This window comes from Osmerus mordax, chromosome 5, assembly GCF_038355195.1.
Source record: "Osmerus mordax isolate fOsmMor3 chromosome 5, fOsmMor3.pri, whole genome shotgun sequence".
NCBI lineage: Eukaryota > Metazoa > Chordata > Actinopteri > Osmeriformes > Osmeridae > Osmerus > Osmerus mordax.
The window spans coordinates 3,284,716-3,307,437 of record NC_090054.1 but is presented as its reverse complement, the minus strand read 5'-3'; the positions used below and the strand labels follow the sequence as shown (position 1 = coordinate 3,307,437).

The following is a 22,722-nucleotide window of genomic DNA, read 5'->3' as shown; positions in this document are numbered from 1 at the left end:
GGTGCAACAGATAGATGCTGTGTGCTACAGAGAAACATCCCGTCAACAAATGTTCCACCTTTGGTTTCTGCACCTGTATCAAATCTTGGGAACAGTGGTAAAATGTCAATTTACAGTATTGACATATTTACAAAAAAAACATATATTTATTTGCCTTACAGCCATTGTGTTCCTCTAGGAATGTCCTTCGGTTTATCTATCTATCAGCTTTTTCCTCGTTCAACTGCAATGACGAAGCCAGCCTTGTTTGTTGCTAGGCAACAAGGAAAGTGAGACTCTTTCCTAATCAAACAGGATGTCCAGAGGAGATCTCTGAGGTTCACACCTGCCGCTGGGGTCAGGATGCAGTCAGATCTCCTCAGCATTGGTCTGGATCAAACAGGGCTCCAAAGAGCCCCGTTCATCTTCCATCTGGAGAATTACAGACACCGTACTAAGGATTCATAGCCGATGAAGCCCTTGATGGGAGAAGTAAGGACTTGATGGGAAAAGTAAGGACCTGCGTACTATGGCTCATTCACGAGAACGGGTGTACGCATGTACATTATTCATGAGCGCAATTTAAATCTTCACACAGACGTTTGATTGGTCTAAGTGTGGCCAAGTTAGAGCCCCCGCTCATATCTTATTCATTAGCTCACAGGGAACATGGGGGAGGAGGGGGGCCTGGGAGGGCTGACGAGGAGTGTCTGTGTGTGTGTGGGGAGGGGGTGTTGGGTGTGTGTGTGTGTAGGGAGGGGGTGTTGGGTGTATGTGTGTGTGGGGAGGGGGTGTTGGGTGTATGTGTGTGTAGGGAGGGGGTGTTGGGTGTATGTGTGTGTAGGGAGGGGGTGTTGGGTGTGTGTGTGTGTGGGGAGGGGGTGTTGGGTGTATGTGTGTGTGGGGAGGGGGTGTTGGGTGTATGTGTGTGTAGGGAGGGGGTGTTGGGTGTATGTGTGTGTAGGGAGGGGGTGTTGGGTGTGTGTGTGTGTGGGGAGGGGGTGATGGGTGTATGTGTGTGTGGGGAGGGGGTGATGGGTGTATGTGTGTGTGGGGAGGGGGTGTTGTGTGTGTGTGGGGGGGGGGAGGGGGTGTTGGGTGTGTGTGTGTGGGGAGGGGGTGTTGGGTGTGTGTGTGTGTGGGGAGGGGGTGTTGTGTGTGTGTGTGTGTGGGGAGGGGGTGATGGGTGTATGTGTGTGTGGGGAGGGGGTGTTGGGTGTGTGTGTGTGTGTGTGGGGAGGGGGTGTTGGGTGTATGTGTGTGTAGGGAGGGGGGTGTTGGGTGTATGTGTGTGTAGGGAGGGGGTGTTGGGTGTATGTGTGTGTAGGGAGGGGGTGTTGGGTGTATGTGTGTGTAGGGAGGGGGTGTTGGGTGTATGTGTGTGTAGGGAGGGGGTGTTGGGTGTATGTGTGTGTGGGGAGGGGGTGTTGGGTGTATGTGTGTGTGGGGAGGGGGGTGTTGGGTGTATGTGTGTGTGGGGAGGGGGTGATGGGTGTATGTGTGTGTGGGGAGGGGGTGTTGGGTGTATGTGTGTGTGGGGAGGGGGTGTTGGGTGTGTGTGTGTGTGGGGAGGGGGTGTTGGGTGTATGTGTGTGTGGGGAGGGGGTGTTGGGTGTGTGTGTGTGTAGGGAGGGGGTGTTGTGTGTGTGTGTGTGTGGGGAGGGGGTGTTGGGTGTATGTGTGTGTGGGGGGAGGGGGTGTTGGGTGTATGTGTGTGTAGGGAGGGGGGTGTTGGGTGTATGTGTGTGTAGGGAGGGGGTGTTGGGTGTATGTGTGTGTAGGGAGGGGGTGTTGGGTGTGTGTGTGTGTAGGGAGGGGGTGTTGTGTGTGTGTGTGTGTGGGGAGGGGGTGTTGGGTGTATGTGTGTGTAGGGAGGGGGTGTTGTTTGTGTGTGTGTGTGGGGAGGGGGTGTTGGGTGTATGTGTGTGTGGGGAGGGGGTGTTGGGTGTATGTGTGTGTAGGGAGGGGGTGTTGTGTGTGTGTGTGTGTGGGGAGGGGGTGTTGGGTGTATGTGTGTGTGGGGGGAGGGGGTGTTGGGTGTATGTGTGTGTGTGTGGGGAGGGGGTGTTGGGTGTATGTGTGTGTGGGGAGGGGGTGGGTGTGGGTGTGTGTGTGTGTGGGGGGAGGGGGTGTGGGTGTTGTGTGTGTAGGGTGGGGTGTTGTGTGTGTGTGTGTGGTGTGGGGAGGGGGGTTGGGTGTGTGTGTGGGTGGTGGGGGGGGTGTGGGTGTGGGTGTGGGGAGGGGGTGTTGGGTGTATGTGTGTGTAGGGAGGGGGGTGTTGGGTGTGTGTGTGTGTGTGTGGGGAGGGGGTGTTGGGTGTATGTGTGTGTAGGGAGGGGGTGTTGGGTGTGTGTGTGTGTGTGTGGGGAGGGGGTGTTGGGTGTGTGTGTGTGTAGGGAGGGGGTGTTGGGTGTGTGTGTGTGGGGAGGGGGTGTTGTGTGTGTGTGTGTGTGGGGAGGGGGTGTTGGGTGTATGTGTGTGTAGGGAGGGGGTGTTGGGTGTGTGTGTGTGTAGGGAGGGGGTGTTGGGTGTGTGTGTGTGTGGGGAGGGGGTGTTGGGTGTATGTGTGTGTAGGGGGAGGGGGTGTTGTGTGTGTGGGGGGAGGGGGTGTTGTGTGTGTGTGTGTGTAGGGAGGGGGTGTTGGGTGTGTGTGTGTGTAGGGAGGGGGTGTTGGGTGTATGTGTGTGTGGGGAGGGGGTGTTGGGTGTATGTGTGTGTGGGGAGGGGGTGTTGGGTGTGTGTGTGTGGGGAGGGGGTGTTGGGTGTGTGTGTGTGTAGGGAGGGGGTGTTGTGTGTGTGTGTGTGTGGGGAGGGGGTGTTGGGTGTATGTGTGTGTGGGGAGGGGGTGTTGGGTGTGTGTGTGTGGGGAGGGGGTGTTGGGTGTATGAGGAATGAATGAAAGGCTTTGGGCGCTGGAGGGAGAACTGCCCCCCCCCAGGACTGCTGCGGGGGGGGGGGGGGGGGGGGGGGCAGTGCCCAAAGCCTTTCATTCATTCCTCTAAGGGTTGGGAAAATGCACCGCAACACTACCTGTCAGAAGGACCTCCATGTCTCACGTGGAGGACAAGAGAGAGGGAGAGAGAGAGAGAGAGAGAGAGAGAGAGAGAGAGAGAGAGAGAGAGAGAGAGAGAGAGAGAGAGAGAGAGAGAGGAAGAAAGACAGACAGACAGAAAGGGAAAGGGAGAGAGAAGGGGGGGCAGGAAGAGTGACAGACACAGGGAGAGATGGAGAGAAAGAGAGAGAGGGAAAGGAGCAGTGACCCAGACAGTCAAACATATGGCAGTCCCAGAGAGATGGGGGAAAGAGACAGACAGAGGGAGTGAAAGTAAAGGAGAGGTAGAAAGCCCAGACACAGGAAAGTGGGATGAACACGGACAGAAGGGAGGAGGGAGGGATAGAGAGATCAGGAACTCACCCCAGCCCAGACACAGGAAACGTTTGCGTATGAGGCGGGTGCGGACCTTCCCAGTCACCGCCATGTAGGACTGCCACGCCTCGGTCAGAACCCAGCAGAACGACGCCAGGAAGAAGAAGTGGAGGAACGCCGTGGTCATAGTGCACACACCCTGGAAACGAGACCGGGGAGGAGAAGGAGGAGGAGGGGGAGAAGAGGAAGACAGGAGAGATTTACATTTACATTTAGTCATTTAGCAGACGCTCTTATCGAGAGCGACTTACAGTAGGTACAGGGACATTCCCCCCGAGGCAAGTAGGGTGAAGTGCCTTGCCCAAGGACACAACATCACAGCAGGGAATCGAACTGGCAACCTTCAGATTACTAGCCCGATTCCCTAACCGCTCAGCCACCTGACTCCAGAGGTGATTAGGTTCAGAGTCAGACACTGCGTTATTTAAGTGTCGTCTACGTGTCTTCATGCTCACACGATCCTGGCTGAACGCGACACAGAGGCCCCCAACATCAGACCACATCCTTTATCAAGAGACTCGACTGTAGCCACACCATGGCTACAGTAGTTGAACAGCAGCTAAACACACAGACTGGTAGAGACCCACCAAGAACACCAATGTGCTTGTGCTTGTTATGAATGGCAAATAAACCCGAAATGTGAAATTCACACTGAGAACAGTCCCAGGTGAACCACTCCCAACAGAGAGAAAGAGGAGAGGGCCCTCCCTCTCCTCTTTACCCCCCTCCTCTGGGGGTACCACTGCAGCAATGGGAGTGGAGGTGCTAATGAGGCAAGCGGGTTGACACAGTCAGGTTAGCTCTGAGGCTGCCTAACAAGGCTGGTTCACACAGACAGGCTAGCTCAGAGACACGCTAATGATGCTAGTTGAAACATCAAGGCTAACTACACAGCTGGCTTAAGATGCTGGTTGACAAAGCCAGACTAGCTACGAGGCTGGCTAATTAAACTGGTTCACAAAGCTAGGCTAGCTACGAGGCTGGCTAATAAGTCTTATTTACACAACAAGGCTAACTATAAGGCTGGCTATCACGTCTGCTAGACAGTCAGGCTAGCTACAAGGCTGTCTCACAAGGCTGTGTTAACCTGTGTAGCTAGCTATGGAGAGACAAAAAAGGAGATGCAAATGACACTTTGCTCGCTGTGAGATGTGATGGTAACAATAAGCTAGGAAAGCAGAGGAAGTGATTGTGCTGCATTCCTCTGTACTGCCCCATCAACATGCTGGTGATCAACCAGCTAGCATTCACGTGAGCCAAGGTCAACCCTTCCAATCCCACGCCCAGCAGAGAAGAAGAGGGGGAGAAGGAAGAGGGGGGGGGGGGGGCAGGGGGAGGAGGAGGAGGGGGGGGGGGGGGCAGAGTACAACAGCACCTTGTCGGGAATGACTACCTCAGACCAGAGAAAGTCTATCAGGCAGATTCCTGCTGTCCCTATTTATTTTCTCCATCTCTCACTGAAAAGCTGTCATCTGTATCTCTCTCTCTCTCCCTCTATCCCTCTCTCTTTCCCTCTATTCCTCTCTCTCTTTCCCTTTATCCCTCTCTCTCCCTCTCTCTCTCTCCCTCTTTCCCTCTCTCTGTCTCACTGCCCCCTACGCAGCTTTCTTAACTTCTTCGGATGTGTAAAAGAGGATTATAAATTAAGAGCAACAGCCTTGCCATAGAAGCTTGTCAATGCAGGTTGACATTTTCCCTGTGTGGGAGGGACAGCTTAGCTGTGTCAGTTCAGCCCTCCTGATTATTTGCCTTTTGAAGCCTGGCTAATCTGGCTGGTGATGCACAACGAGAGAGGAGAGCTGAGCCCATCAGGTCCTCTCCACCATGCTGCGCTCCCCTCACCACGCTCTCACCCCCACGGAGACAGAGGGATGTTCAAACAGGTCCACCCCCGTAGAGCTGGTGGGTCTCGTCGGGGAGAGTGTAACCTAAACTACTCCCGGGTGAGATGTGGAGTGCTGTGTGCCCGGGGGGGCCTCGCGGGGGCTCGATCCCACCTGGGCGATGCTGGGCGGGGAGTGTCGATGGGAGGGGGGGGCGCGCGCACGTGCATCGGCTCTCTGTCACGTCCCAGTTTGTGGCCTTTTGAACCCTCGCTGACCATCTGGGTTCATCTGCTGCCTTCTGGACAACAAGACGACCACGGCACGCACACGCACATACACATCACATTCCTGTAACACGCCACAACCACACACACTTCACAAACATGGCACACAAACACACGTGTTCAGGCCCGCTCTTTTTCACATTTTTGGGGATTTAAGGGATTAACACAGAACTATGAAAATGTCTCTCAAATATTACATCAGTATTAGGACGAGCCAGTCCAGTTAGCTGTCAGTGTAGTTTAGTGTTTGTAGTTTTAACACTTATCCACAGGTACATCAACCTCTGGACTAAAGGTAGTCAAATCCAGACAGTCTTGTCTGGATTTGACTTGACTACCTTTGACTATAGACTGGCAGGTAAAAGCATTCCCCAGTGCACCTTTGATCTTTATCAAAGGTCTTCTTTGGGACAACTTCTGGTGCACTGGGGAATACTTTTACTTGCCATTCTATGGTCTGCATTGTGTAACCGCTCAGTTTCATATAAAGCTGTCTGTCCTTGATATGTCAGGAGGTTTTCAGACGTGGAACTGAAAAGAGACTGAGGTGCAGTGATGTTCTCAGTTCTCTTGTTTCCTTAGCATCCACCTCTCTCTGCTTACAGAGACACTGTTAAACATTGACTTTCATCTGAAAAACTCAATATTGATTTCCAAACGTCAATATTTCTGTAAAAACAAGCTCCTGGAGTTGAACCAAAGGGATTATGTTTTGATTGCATTGATACCTTTCACTGCATAATGTTGATATAACCCGACAGCGTGTAGCGTCATCTGAATAGGTCTAGTTTACCTTATTGACTTGCTAATGGTGCCCTGCTCTGCCGGGGGAAATGGACGCTTCAAAGCACACGAGAAGCTTCGGAAGACAGCGCAGCCATCTGCCTTGACGGTAATTACCGCAGCAGACAGCGCTGAGGTAGGACGCGGGCCCGTGCGGCCAGGAAACATGCGGTGAAGAAGTCATTGGTTAGCAGCGTATCAAAGAGCGCTTCCATCCGTCTATTGTCGCTCCCACAGGAAGACGATGCCTTAGTTATCCTATCTGCAGTGACGCTAGAATCAATCCAGTTGTTGAACGGCTGTCGGGTGAGAATGCAGAGCTTTGATTAACCGTGTCCCCTCATGTCTCCCCACAACCTGCAGCCAGTCTCAAAGAAACATCCAACCAGTGATTACTGCTGTACAGAACATCGTTACTGAAGGATGGTGCTTGGAATATGAAGGGCAATTTTGGAGGTACAGTCATGAAAATGGGATGATGAAATACATGTTAATTCTTTGGTTTCTATATTCCTTTGATACATGATTCTCTCTCTTCTCTCTGTCCTGAACTAAAAGACTGAGCCCTTACTGTCTACATAAAGTATTCCAAATGCATCTTAATATCATCTACAGGGTGTACATCTAACGTCATGCATATCATGAGAAGGCAAGCCACAATAAACTGGACATATCATCTTATCTCTGATTGATCTGAGTGTGTTTAAGTCAAAAAACACAAGAGAGAGGGAACAAGATTGGTTTGAATTTGTATCTACCGTACAGGAACACTGGTAAACAAAAATGATGATACTTATTAAGGCGTGTGACACCCATCATCTTGAGGGGAAGGAAACAGGGTGTGCCAGGCTGGTTCTCCTCATCTCCATTATAATATAACTCTACCAGGCTGGTTCTGTTCATCTCCATTATAATATAACTCTACCAGGCTGGTTCTGTTCATCTCCATTATAATATAACTCTACCAGGCTGGTTCTGTTCATCTCCATTATAATATAACTCTACCAGGCTGGTTCTCCTCATCTCCATTATAATATAACTCTACCAGGCTGGTTCTGTTCATCTCCATTATAATATAACTCTACCAGGCTGGTTCTGTTCATCTCCATTATAATATAACTCTACCAGACTGGTTCTGTTCATCTCCATTATAATATAACTCTACCAGGCTGGTTCTGTTCATCTCCATTATAATATAACTCTACCAGGCTGGTTCTGTTCATCTCCATTATAATATAACTCTACCAGACTGGTTCTGTTCATCTCCATTATAATATAACTCTACCAGGCTGGTTCTCCTCATCTCCATTATAATATAACTCTACCAGGCTGGTTCTGTTCATCTCCATTATAATATAACTCTACCAGACTGGTTCTGTTCATCTCCATTATAATATAACTCTACCAGGCTGGTTCTGTTCATCTCCATTATAATATAACTCTACCAGGCTGGTTCTGTTCATCTCCATTATAATATAACTCTACCAGGCTGGTTCTGTTCATCTCCATTATAATATAACTCTACCAGACTGGTTCTGTTCATCTCCATTCTAATATAACTCTACCAGACTGGTTCTCCTCATCTCCATTATAATATAACTCTACCAGGCTGGTTCTCCTCATCTCCATTATAATATAACTCTACCAGGCTGGTTCTCCTCATCTCCATTATACATCACGATGGAGAGCCCACATTCTCATCATGACTCAGTACCTCTACTGTGCAGATTTAGGACCCGGACAGAGAGCAACATGTTCTGGCCATGTTCTAGACATGTTCTAGGCATGTATTTGGCATATTGCTGATATGTTCTAGATATTATTTGGTGTGTTCTAGAGATGTTCCATACATGTCCAAGGCACATGTTCTATATATGTTTTTGACATATCAATCAATACAATGTTTACAGTTCATGTCTCTGCTGTTCGTTCTGCTGCACTGGAATGCTAGAAGAACCTTGGTTGTAGTGTTCCTCCCGCTGTGTGGACGACCATGGGGGTGGAAACAGATCACTGTGTTTCCAGGAAACTGGTCACGTGCTGTAGACCTATATATCTCTCAGTGTGCACTCCTGTCAGCTGTCTCCAACAGCCAGCACTGCAGCTCAATCTGCAGCATACCACACCCCAGATGTAATATACACTAATGAGAGGAATAACACACCCACACACACACACACAAACGCACACACACACACACACACACATACAGTACACACACACACATCCATCATAAGACAATGTGAACTCACAACCATAACATAATACTGTTATGATGAGGGAGGAATGAACAGCGCCCACATGAGTGTGTCAATGTGTGTGTCAATGTGTGTGTGTGTGCGTGCGGGGGAGGGAGGGAAGGCACAGAGACATGGTTGAGACCCAGAGTGCATGCTGCCCTTTAGAAAGGCAAATTGCCGGGAGAACTTGAGCTCACTGTGTCAGTATCCATGGTAACACCGGAACTGAGGAGGGACGGCTGACGTAAAAAAACAAGGAGTAGAGGAGGAGAGGGGAGGGGAGGGGAGGGGAGGGGAAAGGAAAGGAGAGGAGGGGAGGAACTGAGAGGGGGAGAAAAGAGGGGAGGGGACCAGGGAAGTCAGCTTAATAACAAGCTGTATAGAAACACTTTAATTAACATCAACACATGTACAGCTGTGAGACAAGTTAAAATACATCTGCCCTTACAGCTGCCGCCAAGCTAGCTTAGCATCGTAGGACCGTAGCATTCCGAGGTGTCTGGGTCTCATAAGCCTCATCAAAGATGAGTCTCTGTACATAAACAGCCATGCACCCCTTCTGATCTCCTTCATCGGATCGCAGGCTCTGAATCTGTGTACATCCTGGAGGGCCTGCGGACCCTCACCTGTCAGTTAGCGAGGAGGAACATCAAATGATGCCACGGCTGGTTTGCTAGGATGACTTTGATGGCATCTTTAAACCTGCGGCGAAGACGAGCGTTAAGCGCATACCAGTTTTATACGCGAGAGCGAATGTAGGCCTGATAAATGTCAACAGGGATCCAGACAGAGCAGGGTTCAGACGAGCCCTGGGCAGGATGGTCAATGTCAGGACAAGGAAACGTCTGCTGACGGGATCTGGTGAGGAGGAACGAGCGGGTGAGGGGGAGGGGGGGGGGGGGGAGGACGGGGGGGGGGGAGGACGGGGGGGCGGGGAGGAGGAGCGAGGCAGAGAGAGGGGGCAGAACCAGAGCGCAGACCGAACGAGGAGGTGGGAGAAGGAAAGAAAGAGAGAGGAGATGGGGGAGGTACACCAAGGAGAAGGATGAGAAGAGAGGAGGGGGAGGAGAGAGTGAGGAAACCCAGAATATTCCCCATGGCGGAGCGGGAGGAAGCAGGGCTTTGGTGGTGCCGGTTCTGAAGTGGAACAGGGCGGAGGCTGAGGTTGCGCTGTCCTCATTCCTTAAACTTGGCGAAGCTGGAGGAGCAGGGGAGAGGAGGGGGTGGGAGGAGGAGCAGGGGAGAGGAGCGGATGGGAGGAGAGGAGGAGCAGGGGAGAGGTGGGGGTGGGAGGAGGAGCAGGGTAGAGGGGGGAATGGGAGGAGAGGAGGAGCAGGGGAGAGGAGGAGATGGGAGGAGAGGAGGAGCAGGGGAGAGGAGGGGGTGGGAGGAGAGGAGGAGCAGGGGAGAGGAGGGGATGGGAGGAGAGGAGGAGCAGGGGAGAGGAGGGGATGGGAGGAGAGGAGGAGCAGGGGAGAGGAGGGGGTGGGAGGAGAGGAGGAGCAGGGGAGAGGGGGGGGGGGATGGGAGGAGAGGAGGAGCAGGGGAGAGGGGGGAATGGGAGGAGAGGAGGAGCAGGGGAGAGGGGGGGATGGGAGGAGAAGAGGAGCAGGGGAGAGGAGGGGGTGGGAGGAGAGGAGGAGCAGGGGAGAGGAGGGGATGGGAGGAGAGGAGGGCGACACAGGAGAGGAGGAGGTGAGAGGCAATGGGTGATTTCCATGACACATAACTCCTCAAGGATTCCAGAGGATGCTGTCTCAATATGGAGATGAGGTTGGGGAACAGGAGACACCATCATCAATACACGGCATGGAAACTAGTACCTTGACAAAACAATATCTTGAGTATTGGGATCAATTCTAGAGTGGTTCACTATAAGTCCTCTGAAGTTTCTTAATTCTCCTGCATAATTTCTGTTATATATCTTTTGTATATATTTTTGTTCTTAACCCTTCCTTTGTGCTGATAATAAAAAATAAAAAAAATCCTCAGCTTAATGACTACAAGCCACTCAGACAAGGTGGAATAGAGTGTTTCTGTAGAGGACAGTGCAACATACCTGAGCGCTCCCAGCTGCAGGAAACCTGCGTTCCTTCATCCCCTGTTGATGTCACATCCCTTCCTACCCCTGGACTGCCATTCAGAGTTTCCCTAGCTACTGTAACCATGACTCTGCCTGCAAGCTTTGATTTGTACAAATCTTTCTCTGTTTCAGACACGTCATGTTGGTTTCCTCTCACGCTGTTCAGTGAAGCGATGTGATTCGTCTGTTGTTTTGACCTACGTATCCCTCCCCCACTTATTTCATATTCATGAGCCGTATGTGAGCTAGACCTCTGAGATGTTTGGACTGTACTTCACACTCAGCAACGACAGTCAACTAAAAAGCGCAGCGTTCACGAGAACAAATTATTCTCAAGGAAATTGAACGGTAAGCTTGACTCAACACAATCACTAGACTAGCTGATCTGGGCAGCGCTGAGGAGCCTATGTGAAGTCATCTTGTAGGGTCCACTGTCCTCTTAGTGTAGCTATGATCCTGACTCGTAGTCTGAAGATGACACCACGGTCAAGGTCAAAGTTGAAGATCTGATTAAAGTCAAAGAGTCACTGTAAGAGTACACGGGTGAGATGCCATCCTGGTTTGTAGCACATCCATTTGGCTACAGTGAAGTGCATCCTGTCCCATGACGAATGTCTTTGAGAGTGGACGTTTTTAATTTCAGCGGCAATACTCTTGGAGGACTCTCACTTAGCCAGTCAGTCTCTTCACAACATGGGTGACTTGTAGCGTCTGCCTGGCCTGTTGGGGGCTTCGGCTCCCTCTCTGCTTAATACTCATTAGAAGAGAGAGAGCGCTACTGAAGAGCCTGTTTCAACAAGATAATGCTTCCCTCTCCAGCCCTCGTGTCTTAGCGTCGCGATACAACTGCAGCAGCCAGCGCAACGTGCTAACAGACAACTGCAGCTGCTAGCGCAACGTGCTAACAGACAGTCGTTAGCCAACATGCGACGGCGTGGTGGAGCCAGCTTTAACTAAATGGAAGTGGGGTAGTGAGGGGAATTTGTTGTTGAAGGACACTAGGTAAACTCAGATTAGAGGCAGATTATGCCAAATTGACATTGAGGCCTGGTTGCCTCATCCGGCAGGCAGTTGTTTCTGTGGCTCAGTCGGTCATAATGAGGTGTAAATATAACAAGGTTAGGGACAGTCACTTCCAGCGCTGCGAGTCTGGCTCTGTTTACAACCCGGATTCAGTTTGTTTTATGTCCAACTGCTGCCATTAACTATGACAAAGACAGAGGACAGGAAAGAGAGAGAGGGACAGAAAGGGAGAAAGAGAGGGGGAGGGAGAGGGAGGGAGGGAGAGAGAGGGAGAGACACAGGCACTGCCTACTCCCAAGGGGGACGCCTCCACAACAAAGAGGATGATTTCTGTTTGACGATGAGCAAGCGTGAATCTATAAACAGAAGAGCCCAATTACACAGACATGTGCCCGGCAGGGTGGGGGAGCTGGGGAGAGAGGCCAACATGGCCGCCGTGGAGGGCTGCGCGGCCATGAAACCCTCTGAGTCCATCCTGTCCTCTCTCTGCCTGCACAGCACCCACACAGTGCTGCCCAGCCTAATGCCACAGCACACCACTCACACATTCACACAGCACCATGACAAGAAGTTAGGGAGATGGAGACGAGGAGAGAGAGAGAGAGAGAGAGAGAGGGAAGAGAGAATAAGAGAGGGAACGAGAGAGGGTGGGAAAGAGAGAAAGCTAATAATAAATGCGTTGCCGTGGCAGCCCTAGCTACAGCACCATGGAGACAGGATGGATGCAGCCTATAGCAGAGCTAGCTCTCCACCAGCATAGCTACTGTGCTTCCCTCCAGAATCTACCCTGACAGGAAGTGAGAATCATAAAAGGCAGTCAAATCTAACTGATGTATAGCCAATGTACTGTACATTACACAGGTGGCCTTTATGAAAGAGCGGATATCTCTGACTCCACACTGGAGAAAACTGTAAAAAAGGCTCTGAAAAGCACTGCTGCGGTTTCTCCGGCCACAAAGTTTCATCCCCAGATCAAATCTTCTTCAATTTCAAGTCCTTAAATCCGCTCAAAACTCAAAGAGGCGTTTACCTCAGTGAGGGTGGTTTTTGGAGGTACAGATCTGTGCAAACCCCCTGGTACCTGGGGTGGAGGCAGATCTGTACCCCCTGGTACCTGGGGTGGAGGCAGATCTGTGCCCCCTGGTACCTGGGGTGGAGGCAGTGTGGAGGTACCTGGGGTGGAGGCAGTGTGGAGATGAAGATGACGCTAAGCTGGGGGAGTGTGTAGTGGTGCACACCGTCAGGGTGGAAGGAGCTCCACAAGGACTTTGATTCAATCTGACAGGCCTTAAAAAGCCCCTGGCAACGCTCCTTTAGATGACCATGACTGAGCCGGGACAACATCAAGCATTTACAACCACAACAAGAACCCGACTCCAAGCTTTAACCATGACATGGAGAAGGATTTAGCTGAAGGTCAGGTGTGTGAAATTGTCATTAAAATGTGTATCGAGCAGACACTTGCCACCAAAGTGTCAAAGGGTGTATGTGTACAGTACAGCATAAAAATCCTGCTGTGGATAGTTTACCCTGTAATCCAATAGTGAGCGTCATGATACGGTTTGTATTTCACCAGGCAAAGCACAACAACAGCAACATCTCAGCTGCTGTGCAACACTTAGAACTACAATATCACACAGTCCAGTGCAACAAAAACACCTTGTGAGATATGACATCATCAGGTGGACATCAGCCTCATCGAGAAACGGAGAGTGGTGGATGAGGGGGAGTGACTGGGGGAGTGACTGCAGCGACATTCAAACACTCAAACAAAAACCAAGCATCGGCTGCTGGAACACATTTACGCAGGCTGGTTTTTGAAAGACCGTTTCACGATGCAAATCAGAACATCGGAATCACAAAGAGCTCACCGGCGTTCATCTCTCCACAGCGCCTCATCTCTCCACAGCGCCTCATCTCTCCACAGCGCCTCATCTCTCCACAGCGCCTCATCTCTCCACAGCGCCTCATCTCTCCACAGCGCCTCATCTCTCCACAGCGCCTCATCTCTCCACAGCGCCTCATCTCTCCACAGCGCCTTATTCATTTACTAAAATGGAGGCAGAGCCCACCAGCGAAGCTGAGGTTTGGCTATAAATGAGACAAGTGTGGGGCAGGGCGATTTGTCATTCTGTAAAGCAGCCAAACCTCTGAGAGCAGCATCTGTGAGCTTCAGCTCCACTGTTAAATAATCATCTACGCGCTGCCAAACAATCCACTTGGATTGAATGAAAACCCCCAGAAACTGTATACGAAAAAAAAAACTGTATCAACATTCATCCATTACCTCAAGTTCTCCCAGTGATGCACGGTGTTTCCAACTAAGAGCACTGCTTTCATCACTGCAAATGGGCCCCTCCACCAAGGCAATGAGCGTAAGTTCATTAGCTGCTGACAGACATCTGCGTCATGTCTGCCGGAGACAGAAAGTCTGCCCTTCTCCTTCACCGCCTCCCTCCCTTCATCTGACCCTCATCCTCCACTCTTCTTGTGTCCCCTCTAGTGCTGGAGTAACGACCACCTAAAGACCAAGACCAGAGTGTATCGAGACCGGGACAACACCAAGACCAGGGCAGGTCGAGAACGAGACCGAGGCTCATTTTGACCATTTAGAATTTAAATCTTCACTACATTTTGTAGAATAAATAATACAATCCTGCAGGTTTCTGACTTCCTAAAAGTGTCTGCATTTTCATTTACAATGTCTTTAATATATTATATATATGTTAATACATTGCACAGGCAATTTAGCTAGTGATATTCCCACAGGTGTGGTCTCAATCGGTCTCGAAATAAAGTCCTGAGTCCTCTTTGTACTACAATACTACAACACTACTCATCCTATCCTCTCCTCATCCTCTCCTCATCCTCTCCTCTCCCTCATCCCCTCCTCTCCTCATCCTCTCCTCTTCCTCATCCCTTCATCTCCTCTCCTCATCCTCTCCTCCTCATCCCCTCCACTCCCTCGTCCCCTCCTCTCCTCTTCCTCATCCTCTCCTCTCCTCTCCCTCCTCGTCCTCCGCATCGTCCTCCTCTCCCTCCTCCTCCTCCTCCTCCTCCTCCTCCTGCTCCTCCTCTCCCTCCTCCTCCTCTCCCTCCTCCTCCTCCTCCTCTCCCTCCTCCTCCTCCTCCTCCTCCTCCTCCTGCTCCTCCTCTCCCTCCTCCTCCTCCTCCTCCTCCTCCTCTCCCTCCTCCTCCTCCTCCTCCTCCTCCTCCTCTTCCTCCTCCTCCTCCTCCTCCTCTCCCTCCTCCTCCTCCTCCTGGTCTCTAGCTACTGCAGGCCTCAGATGGGCTGGGATGGTTTGTTAATGGCCGCTGTGTCGCTCCCTTCCATCTCAGGCTGTGAAGCCAACATCTGTATTTCACCTGGTCAGACCACATCCCTCTTTCCTGCGTGTTCTTTCATCTTCTTTATGGACCCTTTTTCTTTGAAACGGAGGTTCAACATCACTGGAAATCACCGTGCCAACGGGGGGTAGGCTGGTGGGGGGGGGGGGGGGGATTGGATCTCAACACAAGTATTCTAGTACTGTCTTAAAATAATGGTCCCATTTACTGCAAACCTGATTCTCCCACATGCATCTCAATCCGCACCTTCTAAGACAAGATTTATTTTCTTTCTTTTTTGCTGTTGCAGCAGCAGCAGCAAGATTAGAACCAAACCCATCTGAATGACAGGATAGTACCCAGGCGTCATGCCCAGATCCTGGAGGTGGCTTGCCCCAAAGGAATTGTGGGGCACATGGTAAGCTGGAGTCATTTTGCCTTGAGCCCTGGGTGTATGTGGTGAGACATACAGGGGTCTGATCTGCAGGTGCGCTGGCCGTGCGCGCTGGCCGTGCGCGCTGGCCGTGCGCGCTGGCCGTGCCCGCTGGCCGTGCGCGCTGGCCGTGCGCGCTGGCCGTGCGCGCTGGCCGTGCCCGCTGGCCGTGCGCGCTGGCCGTGCGCGCTGGCCGTGCGCGCTGGCCGTGCACGAGCGAGAGGTTCTGCTTTGGTAGAGAGGAGCCTGTGTTTACACTGCATGCCCCAACCCAACAAAAACAACTCTGCTTTTCACGGCTGTCAAAACATTCACCCCCCTTCCCTTAGGACTCTGTCATGTTCCTGTGTGCCAAGATAATGTGCTAAACGTGCTAAAAATAGATGTTGTGAGTGCTAACATCCAGATTCACACAAGTCCACATGCAACAGATCCTCTGCTCTGAGATGCAGTCATACTGAGTTGGTTTATGAAAATTGTCTCACTTTGTGATTACTGAATGTGCTTGTGATAACACTGTTTGTGTTGCTGACAACGAACACGGCTATTCAATGCACAGATGGTGTGTACAATGCACTTGTTCAGAAGTGGGCAAACGTGTTTCAGGGAAGGTTATTAATTACTGCAAAGTGATTTTAGGTAGGCTGTGTGTTTTTGCTCACAGAGCAACACAGAGCAGCAAGGTATAAATATGCAAGGTGCATTGTGGGAGGACATATTTTGAAAGACTCACCGCATTCTGTGTCTGCGTTTGTCCCACCAGGATAAGGATATTGGAGCAAACTATGGACAGGCAGAAATTGATCAGGATGATCGATCGCTCAGATCGGATATATCTGGAAGACAGAGAACATCGATCCACCGAGAGTTAATCAATACAACTGTTCACTTTTAATTCAACTCGATAGCTACACCCCCCCATGAGGCAGATAACCCACATCAGAAAGTGTTCTGTCAGATCCTTTTCACAACTCTTACTGTTTGTGTCTGTGTGCTGCGTTTGCGAGTGCGTACATGTGTGTGCTACGTGTGTGTGCAGGTGTGTTTGCTTACATGTGTGTGTGCAGGTGTGCAGGCAAGCTGAGAGTCTTTCCTGGGCCCGGGACGAGAATCTTAAATGCCCCCCCCCCCGCACACACCTCTCTCTGCAGGTGTGTTTGCATGCATCTGTGTGTGCAGGTGTGTTTGCGTACATGTGTGTGTGCAGGTGTGTTTGCGTGCATGTGTGTGTGCAGGTGTGTTTGCGTGCATGTGTGTGTGCATGTGTGTTTGCGTGCATGTGTGTGTGCAGGTGCGTTTGCGTGTATGCAGGTGTGTTTGTGTGCATGCGTGTGTGCAGGTGTGTTTGCGTGCATGCGTGTGTGCAGGTGTGCATGCGTGTGTGCAGGTGTGTTTGCGTGCATGCGTGTATGCAGGTGTGTTTGCGTGCATGCGTGTATGCAGGTGTGTTTGCGTGCATGCGTGTGTGCAGGTGTGTTTGCGTGCATGCGTGTGTGCAGGTGTGTTTGCATGCATGCGTGTGTGCAGGTGTGTTTGCGTGCCAGCCTGCTGGGATGCCAGCGTCCCCAGCAGTGAGTCGTACCTCCACAGCGCAGCGTAGACCACGGTCAGAGTGATGAGGGCGAGACAGGACAGGCCACAGCCCACGATCAGCGTCACCGACGGCACCCCAGAGTACTCCATAGCCTGGGGGCGGTGAGAGAGCAGGGTTACCATACCTCACCATGCACCTCAACACAACACATCGCACCACACCACACATTGGCAACTACATCTGTCGTGGCACACAACTGTATCTGCAATTACATTACACTGACTAAGATCTCATTGGTGCCCTGCAATATCTGACAACAACCACAACCCAAACAACGGCGGCCATTTGGAAATGTTTCGATCAATACTTGTACTGATTGGTTTGAGGTGTTTGTGTGTGTGTGTGTGTGTGTGTGTGGGGGGGTGTCCCTCGCTTGTCAGTAGACTGTGCAACACAATCCTGACAACACAGGGGATGGATGCAGCAACATAGCAGATGCTTTGATCATGATCACGATCAAGATCACGGGCCCTATCCAGCACCTCCACCCACGCTCCTTCCTGTGTCTCCAGCACCTCCGTGTCCCGCTGAAGCTCACCACCCCAGCAGCCCGTGGGTATGGACCCGTACCCAATCTCCCCTTTTCCTCTCATTTATGTCATTCTATCAAGTCGTGGTCAACTAGAATCCAAACGGTTAGACTAGGAGGTCATCAGAGCTGTCGTGTCAGCTGACCACCTGTCTTCATGCTGCTCCTGTCTTCTGTCATCGAACCCCGTCAAACGATCACGCAGGAATGCCTCCGCCCCTGTCCCTGGTGATACGTCATGGACGCACGGCAACACTTGGTCATCCAGCAGATGCTGCCGAAACGGCACTGTCATGTCCCAGTCGTGAAGCAGAGAGCAGCCGGGGGGTAACACGGGCCGTACCAATCCCATCTAGTGCAAACACATCTAGTACAAACTGCACCTAGTATGGACACATCGAGTACGAACTGTGTCTCGTATGAACACATCTAGCATGAACTACATCTAGTACAAACCACATCTAGTACAAACCACATCTAGTGCAAACCACATCTAGTGCAAACCACATCTAGTACGAACTGAGTCTAGTATGAACCGCATCTAGTATGTACCGCATCTCGTACGAACACATCTAGTATGAACCACATCTAGTATGAACCACATCTAGTACGGACCACATCTAGTGCAAACCACATCTAGTACAAACTACATGCAGCATGAAACACATCTAGAACTAACACATTTAGTATGAACCACATCTAGGCATCTGCTGTCTCTGCTAAGCTCTGGTTCTACACTAACCCAGGTAAACCAGAGAGACTAGCCATACACTAACCCAGGTAGACCAGGGAGACTAGCCCTACACTAACCCAGGTAGACCAGAGAGACTAGCACTACACTAAACCAGTTACACCAGGGAGACTAGCCCTTGGGAGTCAGGTGGCTGAGTGGATAGGGAATCAGGCTAGTAATCAGAAGGTTGCTGGTTCGATTCCCGGATGCACAAAACGCCCTAAATTAGCCCTAATGTAACCCAGGTAGACAGGGGAAACTAACCCTACACTAACCCAGGTAGATCAGAGAGACTAGCCCTACACTAACCCAGGTAGACCAGGGAGACTTGCTCCACACTAACCCAGGTAGACCAGAGAGACTAGCCCTACACTAACCCAGGTAGACCAGAGAGACTAGCCCTACACTAACCCAGGTAGACCAGGGAGACTAGACCTACACTAACCCAGGTAGACCAAGAGACTAGCCCTACACTAACCCAGGTAGACCAGGGAGACTAGCCCTACACTAACCCAGGTAGACCAGGGAGACTAGCCCTACACTAACCCAGGTAGACCAGGGAGACTAGACCTACACTAACCCAGGTAGACCAGGGAGACTAGCCCTACACTAACCCAGGTAGACCAGGGAGACTAGCCCTACACTAACCCAGGTAGACCAGGGAGACTAGACCTACACTAACCCAGGTAGACCAGGGAGACTAGCCCTACACTAACCCAGGTAGACCAGGGAGACTAGCCCTACACTAACCCAGGTAGACCAGGGAGATTAGCCCTACACTAACCCAAGTAGACCAGGGAGACCTGTTCCCTGACTCCACAATACAGGTGTCAGAACTCATGCAGTTTCTAATGTGTACCTAGTCCATCAAGTCTGAGAGGAGCTGACATCTGTATTTGCTTGATTATGTTAAATGAAATAATCCATGCTACAATAGATGCATGAAGCTACCTGTGAATTTAAAATGAACAGTAATAAAAAAAAAAAAAATGTTGGGCCATTGTTGGTTACTTTATCTACCTGGCCTTGTTCTAGGGACTGGCGTGGGCCTATGTACAGAGTAAAATACACTTTCTTACGTCATGACTCTTCTTAACTGAATTTCCATCGACCAGAAGACACATTACACAACCTAAACTGAAACCGGAGAACACACGCACAGGCCCGTGCAACAACACCACCACCCCCCACCACACCCCCCAACACACACACACACACACACACACACACACACACACACACACACACACACACACACACACACACACACACAGCATACACACGCACAGGGACACACAATTAATCTCTTTCTCACACCATCATCTAATTCACGATATCGAGCAATAGAAATAGATAATATTCAGACACTTCTTGAGCATGGTGCTGATAACAAATCAATTAAAATCTCAATTAAAGAATGTGCATGACAGGCACACACACACGCTGGCACCTGCAGTTGCAGACATAGCGTTAGTTACAGAAAGTCAATCGTACTTACTATTTCTCTTGGTTGCTGGGCCAAAATGGCGAAGGTAGATACACGATCACACAAGCATTTCGTATGGGAGGCATCTGTAAGCACAGTTTTACATCCTTTGGCAGACCAGGTTCCCCAAGAATCGTTCCTGCAAGGAGAAGGTACATAACAACAATTCCATCGGTATCTCGACTTAACAACCTGACTAGGACAATGTCGGTCGGATTTGTATTCGCATTTATGTTTCTTATACTGTATTTACCGGAAAGCTCGCCATTAAACTGCGTATAGACAGATCGACACGGTATTGGAAAGCTACGATAAGCATTCAGCTCGACCGGAGAGAAAAAAGGAGAGAGGGAGAGAGAGAGGGGAGGGGGAAGGACTCACGGAGCTGTCCATGCCAGACTGGTGCTGATTGATTAAATTCCTATATTCACCGCTAAAACAGCAACAACTGCTCTCACAAGCTTAACTTAGTACATTTTCTGATGATAGTCAAAAAAGGATATTATCTATACCTATATTTATTTATGCGAAGTGAAATCCGATAGAGGTATTTGTCTCCGACCGTCTTTACCGTTTTTGCTTCCCCCCCCTTTCCTTCACAGCTTGTTTTCCGTACTTTATTTTTTCCGGTTTATATTTTTCTCCTTAGCTGTTCTCATTAGCGACTTTGGATCCTTCCTATGGGGAATTTTCACCCTGGAAACGTTAGACAGCATCAGATGAATACTCCTCTCTGCATGGTGCAAGAGCGGAGGGGAGGTTTGCTCACACATTACAAAAATAATCCGCTTCGGCTCTTTTTGATTAACATTTGCTTAGATCATCCGCTGCATGTAACGTATTTTCTCACTAATTCTAAATTCCTCTATTGCTGGAATCGACATGGTTCTTTGTAAACTATTTTCCAAAAAGCATTGCAAGACATGACTTCACCCCACGGAAACGGTCGGATGGTAGATGCCCATTTTTCCCTCGTTCTGGCAGGTGAAAGGAAACGATGGCGCGCGCCTGCTCTATCTGACACAGCCATCAGCCTCATCCCCCTCATGTTGATGCCAAACTGAGCAATAGAAAATACAATCTCGCTGCTGGAAAAACAATTATATATCTTGGTCAAATAAAGAATATCTGCTGTGGATCCTACAAAATCCCCAATCAAACGACTTATTTTAAATGAACATGCTCAACTGTTGCTGCTGAGTTTCTATAGTAGACAGGTTGTTTCTATAGTAAACAGGTTGTTTCTATAGTAGACAGGTTGTTTCTATAGTAAACAGGTTGTTTCTATAGTAAACAGGTTGTTTCTATAGTAAACAGGTTGTTTCTATAGTAGACAGGTTGTTTCTATAGTAGACAGGTTGTTTCTATAGTAGACAGGTTGTTTCTATAGTAGACAGGTTGTTTCTATAGTAAATAGGTTGTAGCTGTATACAGCATCTGTGGCTTCACATGTTCGAGCCAACAGAACACTGCAAAGCCATTCCTATCTGTCACCTGATCAACCGCACACCAATTACCATCTATGATAATAATATCATATATAAGACCTAATCTATATGGTCAATGTAATAGTCAACAACACAGCCAGACATATGCATGTCAATACTAGGTTCCTGTCAGATAGATGACCAGGTATTCCTTAACCTGAGTAAGCCCTCTACACCAGCATGGTCTGACTGAATCAGTTAACCTGCAATCTAGCTAGCCTTCTCAAAGCTACGTGCACTGACGTGTTAGAGCAAGCAGTAACCATCTTTACTGTACCATCTGAAATAGCAACAATAATATCTACTTTCATATCCACTGTAATATCTACTTCTATATGATATATTGTGATATTGGCTTATCTACTGTACTATTCACTATTCACTGTACTGTTCACTTTTCTGACTGCATTGCACATTCTTATTCTTCAAGATTCTATTTGAGGTTTGTTTTTTATAATGAGAAAAGTAGATGATGAGATCATATTGAACAATATAAAAATCATGATTTCCATGTATATCTAAAGAACAAACGCTAATTATTTGATCAAACTGAGCATATTAGTTTGATTCTACTTCACTAGAATTTAATTAGATCTAATTGGATTGCTATTGTGTGACATTTTGAAACATTGCTGTACATTATCACATATTAGCCCACACCCACACACACAGGCAAAGATATTCCTGCATTGAACATTTCTAATTGTGACTAATGAATTGGAGTGGTCCAGTTTAAGAGACGGGGTTGTGTGCGTGTGTGTGTGTCGTCCCTCACAACATCTCCCTGCTACCCTCTCCTCTCAGCTCTCACGGCTGGCTCTCCTCTGACTCATTTTAGGCCAAACAGCCACATTCTCCGTAAGATCCTCCCCCCCTAAGATCTGTCCTTCTCCACCACCAAAAGAAGTCTGCCCCAGAGATTGATTTGCTTTTGAAATCCATTTACTACTGAGACTGTAAAGCCAGCTTGTTCTACTGTAGCAAAATAGTCTTTGGTTACAGATCTCCACACCACATTTTCTTTCATTTGACAGATGCTAACCTTTGCTGGGGTAAGATGAGAGAAGACTTTAAAGATCCTTCATTACGCAGCTGCAGGACTTTGTAGATATAGTGTATATTACCTCCAGCAATTTGTGTAAGATGGACAGAGTCACAAGGCACCTGTTACCCTGTGTCTGCCCCTAACCAGATCAGCTGTCAGCCTGTCAGAGTACTTCGCCTTCACAAGACCTACTCTCTCGAGTTAAAGATGGCTTCTCAACATGTTATGACTGTGTTAGTCTCTGTTTAACTCAGCATCGGCAGACCGGAGGAGGGAGAGAGGAGAGGAAACAGAGAGAGGAGAGGAGGGAGACAGGAGAGGAGGGAGACACAGGGAGGGAGGAGAGGAGGGAGACAGGAGAGGAGAGGAGGGAGGAGAGGAGGGAGACAGGAGAGGAGAGGAGGGAGGATAGGAGGGAGACAGGAGAGGAGAGGAGGGAGGAG

The 22,722-nt window shown here is 49.7% G+C and overlaps 1 protein-coding gene across 1 annotated transcript in view; it reads right to left on the bottom strand.

Moving 5' to 3' along the window:
* adgrb3 (adhesion G protein-coupled receptor B3) overlaps positions 1–22,722 on the bottom strand; it is a 139,908-nt gene that overhangs the window by 16,004 nt on the left and 101,182 nt on the right. The window contains exons 16-19 of the mRNA XM_067236023.1: positions 19,760–19,886; positions 16,988–17,091; positions 16,139–16,241; positions 3,395–3,545 (exon numbers count right to left, since the gene is read on the bottom strand). Of these exons, the coding sequence (XP_067092124.1) occupies positions 3,395–3,545; positions 16,139–16,241; positions 16,988–17,091; positions 19,760–19,886 (485 nt within the window). The remainder of the gene's footprint in view (positions 1–3,394; positions 3,546–16,138; positions 16,242–16,987; positions 17,092–19,759; positions 19,887–22,722) is intronic.